The 18,242-nt window shown below is 35.5% G+C and overlaps 4 protein-coding genes across 5 annotated transcripts in view; 1 reads left to right on the top strand and 3 right to left on the bottom strand.

The window, feature by feature from the left end:
• Positions 1–1,078, bottom strand: part of LOC104889813 (uncharacterized) — a 28,702-nt gene extending 27,624 nt beyond the window's left edge. For both annotated transcript variants that reach the window (XM_010675134.4, XM_010675142.3), the window contains exon 1: positions 764–1,078. In XM_010675134.4, the coding sequence (XP_010673436.1) occupies positions 764–931 (168 nt within the window). In that variant the 5' untranslated portion in view covers positions 932–1,078. The remainder of the gene's footprint in view (positions 1–763) is intronic.
• A 3,510-nt stretch (positions 1,079–4,588) lies between these two features.
• Positions 4,589–5,893, bottom strand: LOC125499491 (flavonol sulfotransferase-like). The gene has a single exon (XM_048648358.2). The coding sequence runs from the start codon at positions 5,882–5,884 to the stop codon at positions 4,841–4,843; it is 1,044 nt and encodes a 347-aa protein (XP_048504315.2). The 5' UTR covers positions 5,885–5,893; the 3' UTR covers positions 4,589–4,840.
• Positions 5,894–8,486: 2,593 nt separating this feature from the next.
• Positions 8,487–9,746, bottom strand: LOC104889829 (cytosolic sulfotransferase 5). The gene has a single exon (XM_010675163.4). It carries the CDS (start codon positions 9,682–9,684, stop codon positions 8,659–8,661), a length of 1,026 nt encoding a protein of 341 aa, XP_010673465.2. The 5' UTR covers positions 9,685–9,746; the 3' UTR covers positions 8,487–8,658.
• A 6,884-nt stretch (positions 9,747–16,630) lies between these two features.
• On the top strand, positions 16,631–18,239 carry LOC104890830 (cytosolic sulfotransferase 15; the record flags this gene model as incomplete). The annotated part of the gene is made up of 1 exon (XM_010676440.3): positions 16,631–18,239. A coding segment is annotated over exon 1 (978 nt), but the record flags the coding sequence as incomplete, so codon positions are not given.
• Between the last annotated feature and the right edge of the window lie 3 nt (positions 18,240–18,242).

Raw genomic sequence — 18,242 nt, 5'->3', positions numbered from 1 at the left:
AAATTTACACTAATACGTTCTAACCTTATTTGCATTGTTTTAGTTTAAGAAGTATTATTACAACATAACATAATCAAATCTACCAGAATATCATGTTTCATCAGCTACATAATTAAATCATAAAATATTTTTGGCTAATGTTTGAAAAGAACGAAAGTAACGGGGACAAAAGCGTTCTAATGCGACGAGTTCCCGTCATGGAACGCACAACGCGGCGAGAAGTATGTGATTCTTATTATGGAGTTTCATAACGGGATTTTGCAGAACTGCAAATTCAAAAAAAAGTTACAAAACGGCCGTTTTATAACGAAACGGGAGAGTTTTAATTCCATGCGTACAACTCTCTTGGTACATGTTCATTGGAACTAGTCTTCATAGACATAATATAGTGATTCATGTTCATCGTGTGTATGGTCCTCTTCATACGGACGTGTGTATATACTATTTTGGGAGCCAACACCAATGATCAATTACTCTATCGTCTTCCACAACAAACATATTTGTAACTGAAGCAGTCATAAATTAAGTTAACTTCAACCCTAATAATCAACCACGAATCAACAATTAACATAATCAGAACCAGTTACAAACTAAAAAAAGGCAAGAAAACAAGCACTAATTACTCAATCAAAAACTACCTAAACTAAGTCAGCATATAGTATACCAAAAACAATGATTCGAAAACCAAATTACCGCTAAATTCAAACTAAAACAAGAACAAAAAAGAGAAAAATCGACAGTAAAAAAGAAAGAGAGGAAGTACATTGAGCTCAAGTAAGATCCACTCCTTAGTATTAGTACCAGTAGACCAGTAATTTCGCAGGTCAGCCTCGAGAACATGGGTGGCTTTCTGAGCAGAAGTTTCGCGAGACATCGCCTTGATTTTGTATGCGAGTGGCTTCGATCTCCCGCTCTCCAACTCCATCTCCATTTTCTCTCTCTACTTTCAAGTTTCAACTCGATGAAACCCAAAATTGTGTTAATATTTCGCCTCTTTCACTTTTCTCCTTGGCTCTGCTAGAATTGGTAGGTGTGACAATGTGACTTGTGAGAGTTCTCAGAAAATATTTTTGGGATTTTTCATTTCTATATTTTGTAATCCATGGATTGTGCTCCCAATAACATAATGAGAATTGTACTTACGTAATGTAAATATAATATAATATAATATAATATATACGAAAATGAAACGAACATTTTATTATTGAAGTGAAATATTAAAAGAGTTCACTTATGAAAATCAACATTTAACCGTTGAACTTACAAATTGCTTCTTGTTGATGAGAACCCCACTCTTTTCGAACTCACCAATTACTTTAACAAAACGGGAACGTCATTCTTTTCGTACCCGTAGTGTTTATGTTTTTCTTGAGCAAATAACGCTCACAGCAGATATTGACTTTTCTTGAGCAAAGTCGAGCTCTCTTCAAATGGTCTTGAGCAAAATCGCTCTCACAACACAATAAATCCCTGTCTCATGGCACAAGGAGAACCAAACCTTGTCTCATGGCACAAGGTGAACCAAGTCCTGTCTCACGACACAGGGAGAGCCGGGGAAAAAAAATTACAGTAAAAAAAGATCATCGTACCAACTATATCTTGTTGAAACAATCTCACGTTCTTTTTTTTTTTTTTTGAAAGAAAAAAAAAACATGAAAAGAATGCATGTGACTCATTCAGTCATTCTCACAATGCATCGTTGACATGTTATAAATTCATGTTGTCATGCATCTTCAGCAAATATCTTGGCATTTTGGAGAGGAAAAATTATTTTGCACGCCGCAATTATTTCATCCCACTGTACTAACACGAATTTAATACTTTTATTTTTAAGACGATTGTAAAAAGATCCAACCGGTAGGCATATGTATGACTTACATCGCCTACCGGTAGGAATGCGGAAACGTGTTTAAGGTTCTTCAAGGATCGATAGGCTCTGATACCATGTTAAGTTTACAGGAGGGAGAGAATAATAAGAGTTTATTATATTGATGTGTCTTGCATAATAAATTATGAGTACATTATATATAGGAGTATAAAGGACTCCTCTTACTAGGTAATTATCTCTAAAAGATATCTTATTTCTAATACTTATTAGAAATGTTCTTCACATAATATTTTCCATAGATAATAACATATCCTAAAGATATTATCATATCTTTAGGATACCGTATATTCTCAATAGAAGTGGAACTACGAACATTACCAGAATTCAATTTAATTATGAAAATAAATATTTTACACTTGAAATGGAATATTACCGTAATTCAATTACTCAAATAGAATATTTTCTCATCAAATATAAAACATATCTTCAAGAAAAATATAACATAACTTTTGCTGAAAAATAAGCTTTAAACAAATTTTTTTAAATAAAATATTTTCTAACCGAAAATAGAACATTTTTAACGAAAAATAGAACATAATTTTCTACTGAAAAATAAGCTTGAAACGAGCATTTACTAAAATATAACATTTTCTTATTGAAGATAGAACGACTTTCGCGAAAAATAGAACATATTTCTTTGCTGAAAAATATGCATAAAATGAGCATTTGTTGAAATAAAACATTTGTCATTAAAATAGAACAATTTTCACAGGAAATATAACATATTTTTTCGCTTAGAAATATGTCTAAAACAAACATTTGTTGAAATAAAACATTTACTCATCAAGAATAGAACGAATTTATTACTGAATGCACCGCACCGACCGTACTCTTGAGAGCATAATAGAATCTTCATATATTTTAGAGATTTTAAATTAAAGTGGGTTTGTAGATAGATTTATTTTGCATAAAAGTATAAAATAATAATTCCCATCATACTATCTACATTGGATAGTATAGTGCAATTTATTATTATTATCTCGAAATAGAACCGCTGAATTGAGTAGTGGTTAACTAATAGAGAGAAACTTGTTTCTCAAATTATTTAAGTAAACTAGATGCAAGAACAAATCAGTAATATTTCATACCTTGGTTGGGAGGAGACATGTAGTAATATGTTACGTCTCTAAGTTGAGAGTTCAACTCCCATAACCAACAAATTTAAGGAAATAAAGTACTGATGATACTTAAAATGTGAAACATTAATAATTAGATGAATATGGATATATTTTTTTACTCATATAAAAGGTTGAAGCTATGAAGTTGGGATCGGCTTCCAAACTAAAAAAGTTAGTGAGTGATTGTGATTCTGATTAAATTAAAGAGTATCGAAATCGGCGGTATATTATAATTTGTATTGACAATTTATGGAAGAAATGACAACTTTCTTTTCTCATTTTTTAGTTATTAAATTATAGGGATCATTTTGATTTTTTTTTTTATTATGAACTTAGTATATTGATATTTATGAAAATTTTTATTTGTGCATTAATTGATTTATTGTACTAATGGACATAAATTAAATAATGTGACTGTTTTTTTTTGTATTAACATGTAATTGATTACTATGTTTCTTTGTAAGTTTATTGATTGATTGATCTTTCCGTTTCTTTGTTGATTAATTGACTAGTTCTTTTTCAAAACTAAAGTATCATTATTCTATATTTAGAGAAAAGGTGTTTCAAACTTTTTAGGTGGATAAAATGTACTCTTTTTTCCCTTATAAAAAGGTCAAGATATTTTATCCATTTTTTTTATTGAAATATTTGATGCATATACCAGTTTTAACTTGTTTAGTGTAGCAAGTAGAAATAAGAAAGAGTTCTCATGTTGTTATCTTTTGTAATTTTTTCATTTAATTTATTAGTCTTTTTCGAAGGAGGACACCATCTTCCTTTCTCCTTCACTTATATAATACAAATTAAAAAAAAATTCTCGCACCCAGTCCTATGTGGAAGTACGCTTTTGCAATATCTTGAGAAAAAAATTATTCTTTTTGACGTAAACTAAGGTTTGTAATGTGGACTAGATTTGTGACCCGTGTTATACACATTTATAAATATTTTTAATTTAGAATCTTTTCATTTTTGAAAAAGTTAGAAGTACAATACTTGATCGAAAATGTAAGTAAAGGATAAGTGATCGATTTCACTTTTTGTAAAAGATATTAAAATGTACTAAGGATTTCAGAAATTTATGTATTCTATTGACCTTAAGAAAACTAGTTTATGTTTGATTAGGCCCGATTAGGTGTAAACATAAGAGAAAATCAGGATTGATCATGTCCATTCAGAACTATTATGTTCAATTTAGATAAATTCAGGTTAAGAGAACGCACCAAATTTTTGAACAGAAAAAGTGTACGTAGTCATTTAAAAGCTTAAAAATAAATGAGTTGTTCAAATTATCAAGCCAAAAATAAAGTGGTTCGAGCATGGCTAGTTCATCAACGAATTTTAGATTTTGTTCAAGCTTGTTTAATTTATTAATAGATGAGGTTTGGCCAAGCTTGTGAGTAGTTCGCGAAAGTATGAGTTCATTTGCACCCATATGGCTTGGTAATGTCATGGTGATAACGGTAGTAATGGAAAATGAGGAGATTTGAAAGAGTTTGTAGAGTTGAACTAGTTAACATAAATAATAGTTGATAATCATAATCTTAGGATAAGTTTCCTTTATAGATTGTAATATATTGATAAGTGATGATAAATACTCAACTACGTTATAATATCTAATTATAAAATGTCGATAGAATACATTTTGTGACATAAATCGAATTATTAAAAAACACACATTTTATTTATTTTGGGTGCATAGCAAATTTGCTACTAGCAATTACATCAATGAAACCAACTTTTACCACTTAGTAGAAAAATATTCAAAACCAAATTTGACACAAGTACAACGAGTTGCACTTCTTGACCTGATTACAATACATTTTGTCATATTAAACTAGTGAGAAAGCAATTTATAGGACAAACCAGTACCCCAAAGTTGCTCTTCCATTAATTTGTTCATTTTTTCAACCATAGAAGGAGTGAAAAAATTAGTCCAATCTCCCACCTCCCCTTTCCTAAAAAAGGTATTTTTTTCAAAGAACTTATTGAGTACTCCGTTTTTATTAACCTCCAACTGCTTTAGATTATTAATGCTACAAAGGTCTATTATATTTTGAATCACACCATCACTTTCCTCCTTGGAAGAAAAAGGCATACCCACAAATTTAGCCAACCTCTTCAAATGAGATATCGCATCATCCTTCAAATCCTCATACTTAAGAAATAACACCTTTTCCGACTTCTCTAAACTTTGATTCCAATATCCAACTACGTGGTCGAAAAATGGACCATAGGGAACTCTCCCTTCATAACAATCCTCAAAAAAGTCTTCAACACAAGGGAGTTGGAAATCTTCCCCCATTTGCTTCTTAATAACATTTGGATAAAAATTCAATTGTGAAACATAGGTATCCAAGGGATTTCGACTGATATACAAAATTCGACATTGGGAAGTCTTGATAGATTTAGGAAGAGACGCATAAGGTAGATGTGTATGGAGAAGCCTAGGTGAAGGAAGTTCATTAAAATGGTGTAGGCTAGGATACGTGAAGGCTTCACCATATATGTCCTTTTCTAGGCGATACACGAGCTCATGTGGATGATGGGTTAATAAAGGACTATCATCAATTTTGTGGTGAAAACGATTGACAATAACAAAGAGTAAAGCTTTCAACCAAGTGGTTCCAGTTTTTGGGAGACTAGCAATGATAAGATCAGTGTCTCTAGCATGAAAATTTCTTCGAAACATAAGAACATTCTTCAAGTTAAGACTAGGAGGACACCAAAAGCCTTCAAATTTTACTAGTTGTAGGTTACTACCCATGAAAGTAGCCTTTGGAAGGCTTTTTTTAAGCTCTTGAACTTCCTCTTCATCTACTAGTACTACTTCTTGTGTTTGGCTTTTATTCATTGTGTTTTTTAGTGGCTCCATGTTCATAGACGTGGAAATATGTGTATATATATACATGGATAGACAAGCCAAGCAAAAATCTAACATTTACGTAAAACATTCTTCAATAAGCTAAGATCATGTGAATCATGTGTTACCTCAGTACCTCTCAACTCTCAACTGCTTCTTGATAATGTATAACAATAAAAATTGACATCAACATCAGCTTAATCATCCAGGAAATCATTTGTTGTACCTAATTTGATCAGATTTGGAGATCACATTATAGCAAAGAGAAGTTTTGGCTGGCCCATATTGGGCATTTTGTATTCATCTAATAGATCACTTTGAATTATTGGGCTATGGAATAACGTTATAAATATAATTTTTGAGTATGGAGGTGGAGTAGGTTGAGGATACACACCATCTGACAATAAAGTTTATTACTATATATCAACCTTAATTAATAATATTTTCAATATTTATTAGTAAATATTCAAATATACTAATAATCATGCGATTATATATTAAGACAAAATTAATAACATTTTACATAATAATATCGGTTTATATGTATTTGTTAAAAAATATGGTGAAACTAGAGTAATAAATACTGAAAAAGTTGGTGTTTTGCAATTTTTTTTGAAAAAGGGAGAAGTACTCACAAATACACACAATACTTTTTATGAACAATTTATATTATACATTCAGGTGTAGTATACACCTAAGCGGCTAAGGCTATGTTTAGTTCACCTGAAATTTTCTGATCTGAACTTATCTGATCTGATCTGAACTTATTTTTTCTGATCTGATCTGAACTGATTTGATAACAAGATCTTATCTTTTAGATTTTTCTCACTATATAAGAAAAAATATAGTCATGTGGGGTCTTATTTGATTCGTTTCAATGAGTACTTTATTAATATTCAATTATTATAATTTTTACTAATATGTAATGAAAGATATAGTGATTTTTAAATATAAGCATGATCTGAACTTATTTTTGCTGATCTGATCTGATTAGATCTGAAATAAGCAAAAATAAGGTGGAGTAGTGAACATAGCCTAAGAGTATTTCTTATACTTCCTTCGTTTTCTTTTAGATGTTACACTTTTCAAATTACGGACTCTTAGGTAATTTTTGGAGAGGGGAGAGATAGAGAGAAAGAAAACAAAAGGGTCTCATGTGAACATGTGATAGGAGAGAGATAGAGAGAAGATATTACCCAAAATAAAAATGTAACATTTAATTTGAAATTTCTTAAAATAAAAAGTGTAACATCTAAAAAAAGGGAGGAAGTATATCATTTTTGGAGGTCTAAAATGAGGAAAAAAAATGAGGAACCAGCCAAATGTCCATTTACGTCTAGAGAGTAGAGACTCCACCAGACATATGCTTATGAGCTTATCACAGCTCCAATTATTGGATGTTGCAGTTGCAGAGTTGCAGTGCACTACATCAGAACAAAACAAAAGGTCGATGTTGCACTTGCACTATGCATGAATTTGCAGAGCTTTGGACAAATGCAACTTTGGGAATAACTAAACAGAGAATTATATATTTTATCTGTTTTGTTTTAAATAAAATGTTTGTTTTTTCACCTAATTAAATGCACTTTTTTTAATTATTAATATTTTTAATTGTGCATACGTAAAAAATATAAAAAAGTAATTTGATAGTATGTATCGAGATAAATCTAACAAGATCTCACTTGACTATGTTTTTACATTGGAGTCATAATTGATCAACAAATAGTGTCATTTCACCCAATGTTTCATTTAAAACAGAATGGAACAAGTAAAAATTCCGCTTTGATATGACACGAGGTTTTGCATAACTTTTTCTTCAGCATCCTAAATGTCACTAATTAGTTGCATACTTATATTGCATCTATTAATAGACACTCCATTGTCCTATATTTCAGTATGAATCAATGCATAACTAGTAATGTCATAACATTAACTAACCTTTAATTGAACCCTTGCCCCATATTCATGCAACAAAATTAGAAATGGCTAACAGTGCGGGTCAATCCAACTCATCCATTACAACCCACTTCTTGGGCCGTGTGGGTCTAGTCCGCAAAAAACCCAATCTATCCCGGCTCGAACCGTGAAAATGGTGGATGAGTTATGGGCCAGATTTTTTAAACCAAACCCACAAAAGCCCGTTATTAAACCCGCTCAACTCAGTCCACGAAATCGGCCCAACTCGTCCCATGAACCGGACCAACCTAACCCAAGTAATTATTCAACCAAATTGTGTATGTTCAAATTGTATATATTTTAATCAAACTATATATATATTAATCAAATTGCATATACAATTCAAAAATAATGAAATTATTCATTAATATTCATAATTGTATATATTTTAATTAATTTTAAAGGTTTTATGTAACAATAATGAATGATTCCAATGATTAGGTATTTTTAAAAAAAAAAATTCATGTCGGCGCGCCAGCCTGGACTAGCTCGCCAAAAGCGGTTCCCGAACCGTGAAAATCGGGAACAAACCAGTGTACGTCAAGATTTTTCAGCTAGTGGACCAGCACGCCTGAATCGTGAATTTCACGGTCCAGTCCTGGGCCGTGAAATCTCAACCCGGCCTGCTCCGGTGGCCATCTCTAAGCAAAATATAGGTGCGCGGTAGAGAATAAAAGCTTGGCGGATTCATTAGATTCAACACAAATTACATCCAAAAGAGAGAACTAATTAAACATTTATTCATAAAGATAGGTGATGAAGGAACTAAGGGAAGCAAATAAAAGCATTAAGAAAACAATACAAGATAAGGGAGAGGAAGCAGTGCACATCATCAATTAGTTAGGGAGCAATTTAAAGGATAAACCAGTACCCTCAAGTTTATCTTCCATGAGTTTCTTCATCCTCTCCACCATATTTGGTGTAAAATGATTAGTCCAATCCCCCACCTCCCCTTTCCTAAAGAAGCTTTTCTTCTCGAAGTATTTGCCAACAACTCCACTCTTATTAACCTCCAACTCCTTCATATTCTTAATGTTGCACAACTCTATAATTTGTTTTATGACACCTTCACTTTCTTCTTGTATAGAAAATGGCATACCTATAAATTCAGCCACCCTCTTCAATTGATATGTAGGATCATCTTTCAAGTCTTCGTACTTAAGAAACAACACCTTATTTGGTTGCTCTAAACTTAACTTCCAATACTCAAGAACATGTTCAAAGAAAGGCCCAAATAAGCATTTCCCATCAAAATAATCCTCAAAGAAATTTTCAAAACCATTAGGTACAAGATCATCTTCTTTAGTAATTTTCGCGTATTGAGGAATGAAATAATACCTAGACACAAGTGTGTCCAAAGGGTTTCGACAAATGTACAAAATCCGACATTCGGAAGTCTTGATAGATTCAGGAAGACATGTATAAGGGATGTGAGTGCCAAAAACCCGAGGTGATAAAAGCTCTTTAAGATGGCATGGGTGAGGATAAGCTAGGGCTTCACCATAAACACCACTTTCTAGATTGTATACAAGTTCTTGTGGATGGTGGGTGAGTAAAGGGTTTTGATCAATGGGATATTTGAGACGGTTAATAATTGCAAAGAGTAGAGATTTTAACCATGTAGTACCAGTTTTAGGGAGGCTAGTAACAAAGATATCTGTGTCTTGTGCAACAAAGTGTTTTTGAAAGGTAAGGACATTTCTAAATTTAGGAGTTTCACTATCAAGGTAATACCAGAAACCTTGATACTTTATCATTTGTAGTGAGCTGCTCTTTAAGTTAACCTTTGGAAGGCTTTGTATTACCCTCTCAACTTCTTCTTCTTCCACATATATTTCCTCCATTGTTTCATTCTGATTCATTGTGGATATACTTTTTATTTAATATCAACACCGTACCTCCTTTCTTTTTCTTTTAGCAGTAGGTATTTATTGTCCTTGGTATATTATGGAAGATCATGATTTTTTTTTGCCCTTTTCGGAACCTCATGGTAAGATGAATTTTCTATTGGTTTGCCCACATTTGAACTTTGTCTTTCATGAGAGAGATAACAAGCCATACCATTAAATCCAAAGGTACTTGGTTGTAGAAGATCATGATAGTAATACAAAAAAAAGACTTATCTGATCAAGAGATAACTTTTATTCAATTATTGGTGGTCAATAATGTAGCTTTTTGGAAAGAGACTTGGATCTTCCGATCAAGAGATAAATTTAACTTTTATATAAAAGAGTTTTGGATCCGCATTTATATTTTATTCTATCTCATTGGGTAGGCTAATCATTAGAAATAAAATAATTATTTCATTGATTCAAAGTCATACGACATCTGCAATAAAAATAATTAATGTTATTTTTTAAAAAATAAAAAGAAATAAAATAATTATAAATAATTAATTAATGCGTTTTTATTCCACTAATTATTAATGACTATTCCATTGGGTGGATTATTACTAAGTAAACAAATTTTTCTCCAGCTATCATGCACGAAATAATTTGTTGTACCTAATTTGATCGGATTTGGAGATCACATTATAACAAACAGAAGTTTTGGCTGGCCCATACTGGGCATTATGTAGTCCTCTAAATTCTAATAGATCACTCCACTATAAATTATATTTTAGAGTACGGAGATGGAGTACGTATGTCGAGGATACGCATAATCTCACAATAAACTTTATTACTAAACCATAACTAATAATATTTTCAATATTTTTGGTAAATATTCAAATATACTAGTGTTTCAGTTGTCAAACAGTTAGCGGCCTCAATGAAGTCCGCCAAAGATCTGGAGAGTAAAATCCTTAGTGAATAGCTGCACAGCAAGCAAACGTGAGCTACCCTCAGCCCTCAGGGTGGTTGTGAGGAAACCCCCTCCAACGCTCAAGTCACTATTAGTCCATGCGAACATTTGTGTTCATTTGCTGTAACTAAACATTCATGGTGACGGCAGTGAATGTCTTTCTCTTTCATTCATTTCATCCTTCCGTTTTAAGGAACCTCAATACAGCATATATATAGCAGTCTATTCTAGCAACCCTACCTCACATGACAATGCACATGATCCTAGGAGGATATTCTCAGCATACCTAACAAGTGGCAGCGAGAGAATGGATAACACCATGCTAGAATAGGACCAAAGCTATTAATGTAATAAGACAAAGCACATCATTACAGTGTGACCACAATTAGGACCTTATATGTTTGGCCTCCATTTCTTTACACTCCCCCTCAAGGTGAGAGGGCAAACTTGTCACTCCCAGCTTGTGAAGTAGGTTGTAGTGCTGAGCTACAGTAAGTTGCTTAGTGAAGATATCAGCCAGTTGCTGTGCAGAGGGAACATAGGTTGGATGAATGAGGCCATCTTGAGTTTTGTCTCGGATGAAGTGGCAATCAATGTTCACATGTTTAGTCTTTTCATGGTGGACAGGATTGGCTGAAATTGCAATTGCTGCCTGGTTGTCACAGTAGATTGGAGTAGTGCTTTTGTTTTTGAGGCCCAGGTCTTTGAGAAGCTGCTTTAACCACATTACTTCACAGACAGCTAAGGCCATGGACCTATACTCAGCTTCAGCTGTAGATCTGGCAACAACAGTTTGTCTTTTACTCTTCCAGGATATAGGAGACTTACCAAAGAGAACACAGAAGCCAGAAGTAGACCTCCTAGTGTTAGGACACCCAGCCCAGTCACTATCACAATAGGCTGTGAGGGTGGCACTAGAGGAAGAAGCAAGAAGGATGCCTTGAGTGGGAGAGCCAGATAAGTATCTTAGAATTCTTTTTGCTGCCTGAAGATGAGCTGTAGTAGGTTTGTGCATAAACTTGCTGAGCACATGTATAGAAAAGGATATGTCTGGCCTGGTAAGTGTAAGGTAGATTAATTTTCCTATGAGTTGTTGATACTCACTAGGATCAGGAAGGGGGTCCCCAGTATCTTCTCTTAGCTTCAGGTGAGAATCTAGTGGCAGCTTAAGAGGTTTGCACTGAGTCATGTTGTATTGTTGTAGGATGTCTTGCAAGTACTTCCTTTGTGAGAGAAAGTAGCCTTGAGGGGAAGTATCAACCTCAATCCCTAGGAAGTATCTCAAGTTTCCAAGGTCCTTCATATGAAAATGAGAGGAGAGGAAGTCTTTAGTGGCTTGAATAGCCTGCATATCATTGCCAGCAACTAGTAAGTCATCAACATACACTAGAACAGCAGTGAAACTACCCTGATCCATCTTAGTGAACAGAGAGTAATCACATTTGGATTGAATGAAATGAAATTGTTTCAATGCTGTGCTGAGTTTTGCAAACCACTGTCGAGGGGCTTGCTTAAGCCCATAGAGAGATTTGAGAAGTTTACAGACTCTAGTAGAGGGAACTTTCTCATACATCTCCCCCTGTGAGTGAACAGTTAGTCTTGTACCCATACCAGTGTACCCTGGTGGGAAGGACATGTAGACAGTTTCTTGAAGATCTCCATGTAAAAAAGCATTTTTTACATCCATTTGTTGTACACTCCAATTCTTGTGAGAAGCAATGGCAAGGAAAGACCTAACTGTGGCCATTTTTGCCACAGGGGCAAAGGTCTCTGCATAATCAACACCATACCTTTGCCTATTTCCTAGAACCACCAACCTTGCTTTGTTTCTCTCCACACTACCATCTGGGTTAAATTTTGTTTTGTAGAGCCATTTACACCCAATGGCCTTTTTTCCAGGTGGTAGGTCAGTTACTTCCCAAGTGTTATTTATTTCTAAAGCATTAAGCTCATCATTCATAGCATGAACCCAGGGGTGTTGTGTAATAGCTTGTTTGAAACTGGTAGGTTCAAGTTGGGAAGATAATTGAGAAAGAAAACAGTTAAAGGAAGGAGTAGTATAGGTGTCAGTGACAGGTGGAATTTGAACAGGTGAGGTAAGATGAGCTGAATTTGAGGTGTAGTAATCATTTAGCCATACAGGGGCTTTATGTTCTCTTGTGGATTTTCTTGGGGGTAAAGGAGTAGGTATAGGCTCAGGTGATGTGTGAGGTGGTTGAGTATTAGTAGGTTGTGGGGAGGTTTGAGTTGTGGGGTCAAGAAGGTGAGGTTCATTGTCAAAGAGTTCATCTTCTAGAGTGAAGTCTGAAAGGGTTGTATTGATTTGAAGTGGAGTATGAGGTGTGTGTTTAGGCTTGAAAATCTGATATGGGAATATGTATTCATAGAACTTCACATCTCTGCTTATAAACATAGTGTTATTCAATAAATTTAATAATTTGAACCCCTTCTTGTGTTGAGGATACCCTATGAATACACATGGCACCCCCTTTGGCTTAAATTTATCATGTTCTCTGCTAGGATTTACAGCAATACCAAGGCAACCAAAGACTTTCAGATTAGCATATGAAGGTGGAGAAGAGTTAAGTACCTCATAGGGAGTCTGATGAGCAAGAGTCACTGAGGGTAGTCTATTGGTGAGGTAAACAGCAGCAAGCACACACTCTCCCCAGTATTGAGGTGGTAATCCACTTTGAAATCTGAGACACCTAGCCATTTCAAGAAGGTTTCTGTGTCTTCTTTCAGCCCTCCCATTTTGCTCAGGCCTATCTACACATGTAGTTTCATGGACAATGCCAAGAGTAGTAAAAAGAGCCTGCCATGATCTATCTTGGAACTCCAGTGCATTATCAGATCTCAGCTTCTTGACTTTTTTATTGTACTGAGTACTGGCCATATGGATGAACTGAGTGAAGGCACCATAAGCTTCATCTTTTGTTTTCAGTAGGTGAATCCACACCACACGAGTGTGATCATCAAGGACAGTGAGAAAGTACCTATAGCCCTGCCTTGTGCTCACTTTGTAAGGCCCCCAAGTGTCAATGTGCACAAGCTCAAAGGCTTCTGATGCTCTTGACTGGCTAGGCTGGAAGGGTAATTTAGTGAATTTTCCCAAGGGGCAGGTCAGGCACACTTCTTCTTTACTGGCATCAAGCCCTTTTAAACCAATGTGCTGAATTCGAGCTATGGGAGCATGGCCAAGCCTTTTGTGCCACAGGGTGGTCATGTTCTGTTTTTTCTTTTTCAGACCAGCCTGAGAAGGCACAACTAGTTCACTAGAGGTTGCCATATTAGCACTTGCAGGAGCCACACCTTGCTTCAAGTGATGAAGTATGGTTTTCACAGGTTGATTCACCAAGTGATATACACCTTTGACAGCAGTGCCTATCCCTTTTACTTCACCACTACTCTCATCTTGAATGATACAATAGTTAGAGAGAAACATTACTTTGCATTTCTGCTCTTGTGCAAGTTTTTGCACAGATATTAAGCTATGTCTGAAGGAAGGTATGTACATCACTTTGTTCAGCTGCAAGTGATTTTGAAGCTTCACTTCTCCACTGTGAGTGACATCAGATTGTTCACCATTTGGCAGAGTGATCTTGGCTTGAGTCTCATTCTTCCTTGTGTTCATCAGCAAGTCTTTGCAGCCTGTCATGTGATGTGTGGCTCCTGAGTCAATGATCCACACATGGTGAGCTGTGTGAGCCAAGTTACATTCAATCATCTCTGCATAGTTTGCATCCATGTCCTCATCTGAATCATCTCTATCCTCCCTGGAGGGCAGGGGCAGCATTCTTAGTAATTGCTCAAGTTGTTGAGCTGTGATTCCTCCACTTGTGCTCTCCTCAGTTCTGCTACATGAGTTGGCACTCATCTTGTTTCTCCCATCTTGTCTGCCTTTACTCCATTTTGGCTGAACCTTTCCTTGTTCTTTCCCAAACACCTTCTTTCCTTTGTTTTTCATATCTTTACCCCCTTTGTTACTCTTGACTGGGTACCCTACTATAGTCCAGCAAGTATCCTGACTATGACCTGCTTTCCCACAGGCCTTGCAAGCCCAACACTTGTCAGCTGAATGTCCTAACTTTCCACAGTTGGCACAGTTCAGATCATTTCTTCTGCTATACATAGCCAGACCGTCAGATTCAGTTTTAATGTGTCTATGAACTTCTTTCTGGGATTCTTCTTGCTGAAGAATACCACAAGCATTATCAACAGTTGGCAATGGTGACATCATAAGAATATGACTCCTTTGAGTTCCATAATCATCATCCAATCCATTTAAGAATTGGAACAACTTTTGTTCTTCTTCATCTTTCTTCCTAGCATCCAGGTGAGTGCTAATCTCTATGTTCAAAGTAGTTATGGCAGGGTAGTCTTTCAGATCTTCCAGTTCTTCCCACAAACTCCTTATTTCAGTGTAGTAGTCAGCCACTAACCTACCACTTTGTTTGGTTTCATAGATGGCTTTACTTAACATGTATTTTCTAGCACCATTAGTCACTGTGAACCTGAGTTCAAGTTGCTTCCAGATTTCATGAGCACTATGCATAAACATCACTGACCTCTTAATAGGTTCAGACAAAGACCCTAACACCCAGGAAATGACCATACTATTACAAGTATCCCATGCATCTGCCTTTACTTTATCACTCCCATCTCTTTTTTCTCCCCCTGTGACAAAGCCTAGTTTCCTTTTTGAAGCTAAGCTAATCTCAAATGACCTCTTCCAGGCTCTATAATTTGAGGACCCTTCTAGTTTCTCAACAGAAATGGAACTTGTTCCTTCTGAAGGATGTAGATAAAGAGGGTTTGTTGCTTCAATTTTTGTAGCCATTTTTAAGAGATAAGAGAAACAAGTATAAGAGAGAGATAAGGTTAGAACAGGACAGAAACCATACAAGGTCCTTGTTTTCTATCAGACAGAATAAACAAGATTCAATTTTTTCTATAAAGGTAACTTAATCAGAGGCATTCTTTCTTATATCACTACCAGAATGGAAGTTTACAGCAAAAAATAAGGGATTAATTCGAACCTGAGCTCTGATACCATGCGAACATTTGTGTTCATTTGCTGTAACTAAACATTCATGGTGACGGCAGTGAATGTCTTTCTCTTTCATTCATTTCATCCTACGTTTTAAGGAACCTCAATACAGCATATATATAGCAGTCTATTCTAGCAACCCTACCTCACATGACAATGCACATGATCCTAGGAGGATATTCTCAGCATACCTAACAAGTGGCAGCGAGAGAATGGATAACACCATGCTAGAATAGGACAAAAGCTATTAATGTAATAAGACAAAGCACATCATTACAGTGTGACCACAATTAGGACCTTATATGTTTGGCCTCCATTTCTTTACAGTCCAACTAGGATTTAGAGAGAGATAAGCTATTTTCAATATGAGAGAGAATGTACCTGCAGAATAGTACTATTGGGGTATTTATAGAAGTATTATTCCTCTGACAGGGCGTGTAATCCTTCGACACGTGTAGGGCTATGACGCATTTGACAGGTGGGAAAATTCTCATGCTTTTGTCTTGTTAGGTGACCGCCAATGTTGTCGGACCACGTTGGTGAACTGACTTTGATAGAGTTTTGGATGACATTGCCATGCCCGCACCCATGATTATGCTCAGGGACTCGTCATGAGGATCCGTTAAAGTACTTGGGTTGTACCCATACAACTACTAATCATGCGATTATACATTAAGACAAATCTAACAACATCTTACATAATAACATCGATTTATATGTATTTGTTAAGAGAGATGGTGAAACTAGAGTAATAAATAGTGAAAAAGTCGGTGTCTTGCAATTTTTTTGAAAAAGGGAGAAGTACTCACAAATATACACAATACTCTTTATGAACAATTTATGTTATACATTCAGGTGTATTACATACCTACGACTATTTCTTATATATCATTTTGTCGAGGTCTAAAATGAGCAAAAAATGAGGAACCAACTAAACAAGATTGGGCTACAGTGTAGGCTTTGATAATTTCTATTGTTAAGTTGGATTCCCGTCATTCCACAATACAAATTCTTATATACGGTCTGCCACACCGAAAATTTCGCGTGTAGTCGGCCTAGTCTCATTTGAAATAAAAAGCCCAGCAAACAGTAACACGCTCCTCACTGTTACTAGAATCAGTGCTAACACAAACCCGCCTCTCACACAAAGTCCACACCATGGCTACTCCCTTTTCTCTCTCCTCTACTACAATTTCACTCTCTTGTCCTTATTCATCTCTCAACTTCTCTCCTTCAATCACTTTCGAAGCTTCAACAATGGCAACACCGTAGAACTCCGTTGACGATTCACGGATTTGAAGTGGATCAAACTGAAAACCCAGAATCGAGATTTTATGTGCACCGAGATCAAGTAAATCGGAATCTTCGATCTAATCCGATTTGATCAAATTCCAATCCGACTCTGAGTTAAATTCACGTGATATGTCAGGCAATGGGTGACAAAGAAGTAAGTGGCCTGATTTAGTACCCCACACAATTTATGTGAGGAAGTATACTTGTCAATGGGTGATTTAGTACCCCTAACTTTTGAATCACATAATACTTTTCAAGTCTGCACTTCAATTTATTTTCTTTCAAAAAGATAGGATGAATTTGTCCACAGAAATGAGTCGAGATCAAACACAGCAAGAAATACCAGTAAAGGAAGAGGGCATAGAAAATCTTCTACAAAGCCTTCCAAACAACCTTCCATTCATCAAACACCAAGATTTCTGGTTATTTGAGTGGAATCTCAAAAGTGTAATTTCCTTTCAAAAACACTTTATCGCTCAAGACAATGATATCTTGATTACAAGCATCCCCAAAGCTGGTTCAACTTGGTTAAAGTCACTTCTCTTTGCTGTTGTAAACCGTCACATTTCTGAAAACCCTCTACTCACATATCATCCCCAAGAACTTGTATACAATCTAGAAGGTGATGTTTATAGTGATGGCTTTGATTACCCTCGCCCACATCATCTTAATGAGCTCCCTTCACCTCGACTATTGAGCACTCATCTTCCCTACGCTTCCCTCACTGAATCTATCAAGACATCTGGTTGTCGGATTTTGTACATTTGTCGAAACCCTTTCGACACACTTGTCTCCTTCTATCACTTCTTTTGTGAGTCTAGGAAGAAGGCCAAGGGAGAAGACTACGTACCTCCGAGTCTAGAGGACATGTTTGAGTATTTTTGTGATGGTAGAATTTTGTATGGGCCATTCTTTGATCATGTTATTGGGTTTTGGAAGGCGAGTTTAGAGCTACCAAATAAGGTGTTGTTCCTTAAGTATGAAGACTTTAAAGATGATCCTTCTTATCATTTGAAGAGGGTGGCTGAATTTATAGGTATGCCTTTTTCTCAAGAAGAAGAGAGTGATGGTGTTATAAAACAGATTATTGAGTTTTGTAGCATCAAGAATATGAAGGAGTTGGAGGTTAATAAAAGTGGGGTAATCAATAAGATCTTTGAGAAAAAGAGTTACTTCAGGAAAGGGGAAGTGGGGGATTGGACTAATTATTTCACACATGATATGGAAGAAAGGATGAAGAAACTCATGGAAGATAAAATTGAGGGTACTGGTTTA

This window comes from Beta vulgaris, chromosome 1 (genome assembly GCF_026745355.1).
Source record: "Beta vulgaris subsp. vulgaris cultivar EL10 chromosome 1, EL10.2, whole genome shotgun sequence".
NCBI classification, from domain to species: Eukaryota; Viridiplantae; Streptophyta; class Magnoliopsida; order Caryophyllales; family Amaranthaceae; genus Beta; species Beta vulgaris.
This window is presented reverse-complemented; position numbering and strand designations above follow the sequence as displayed.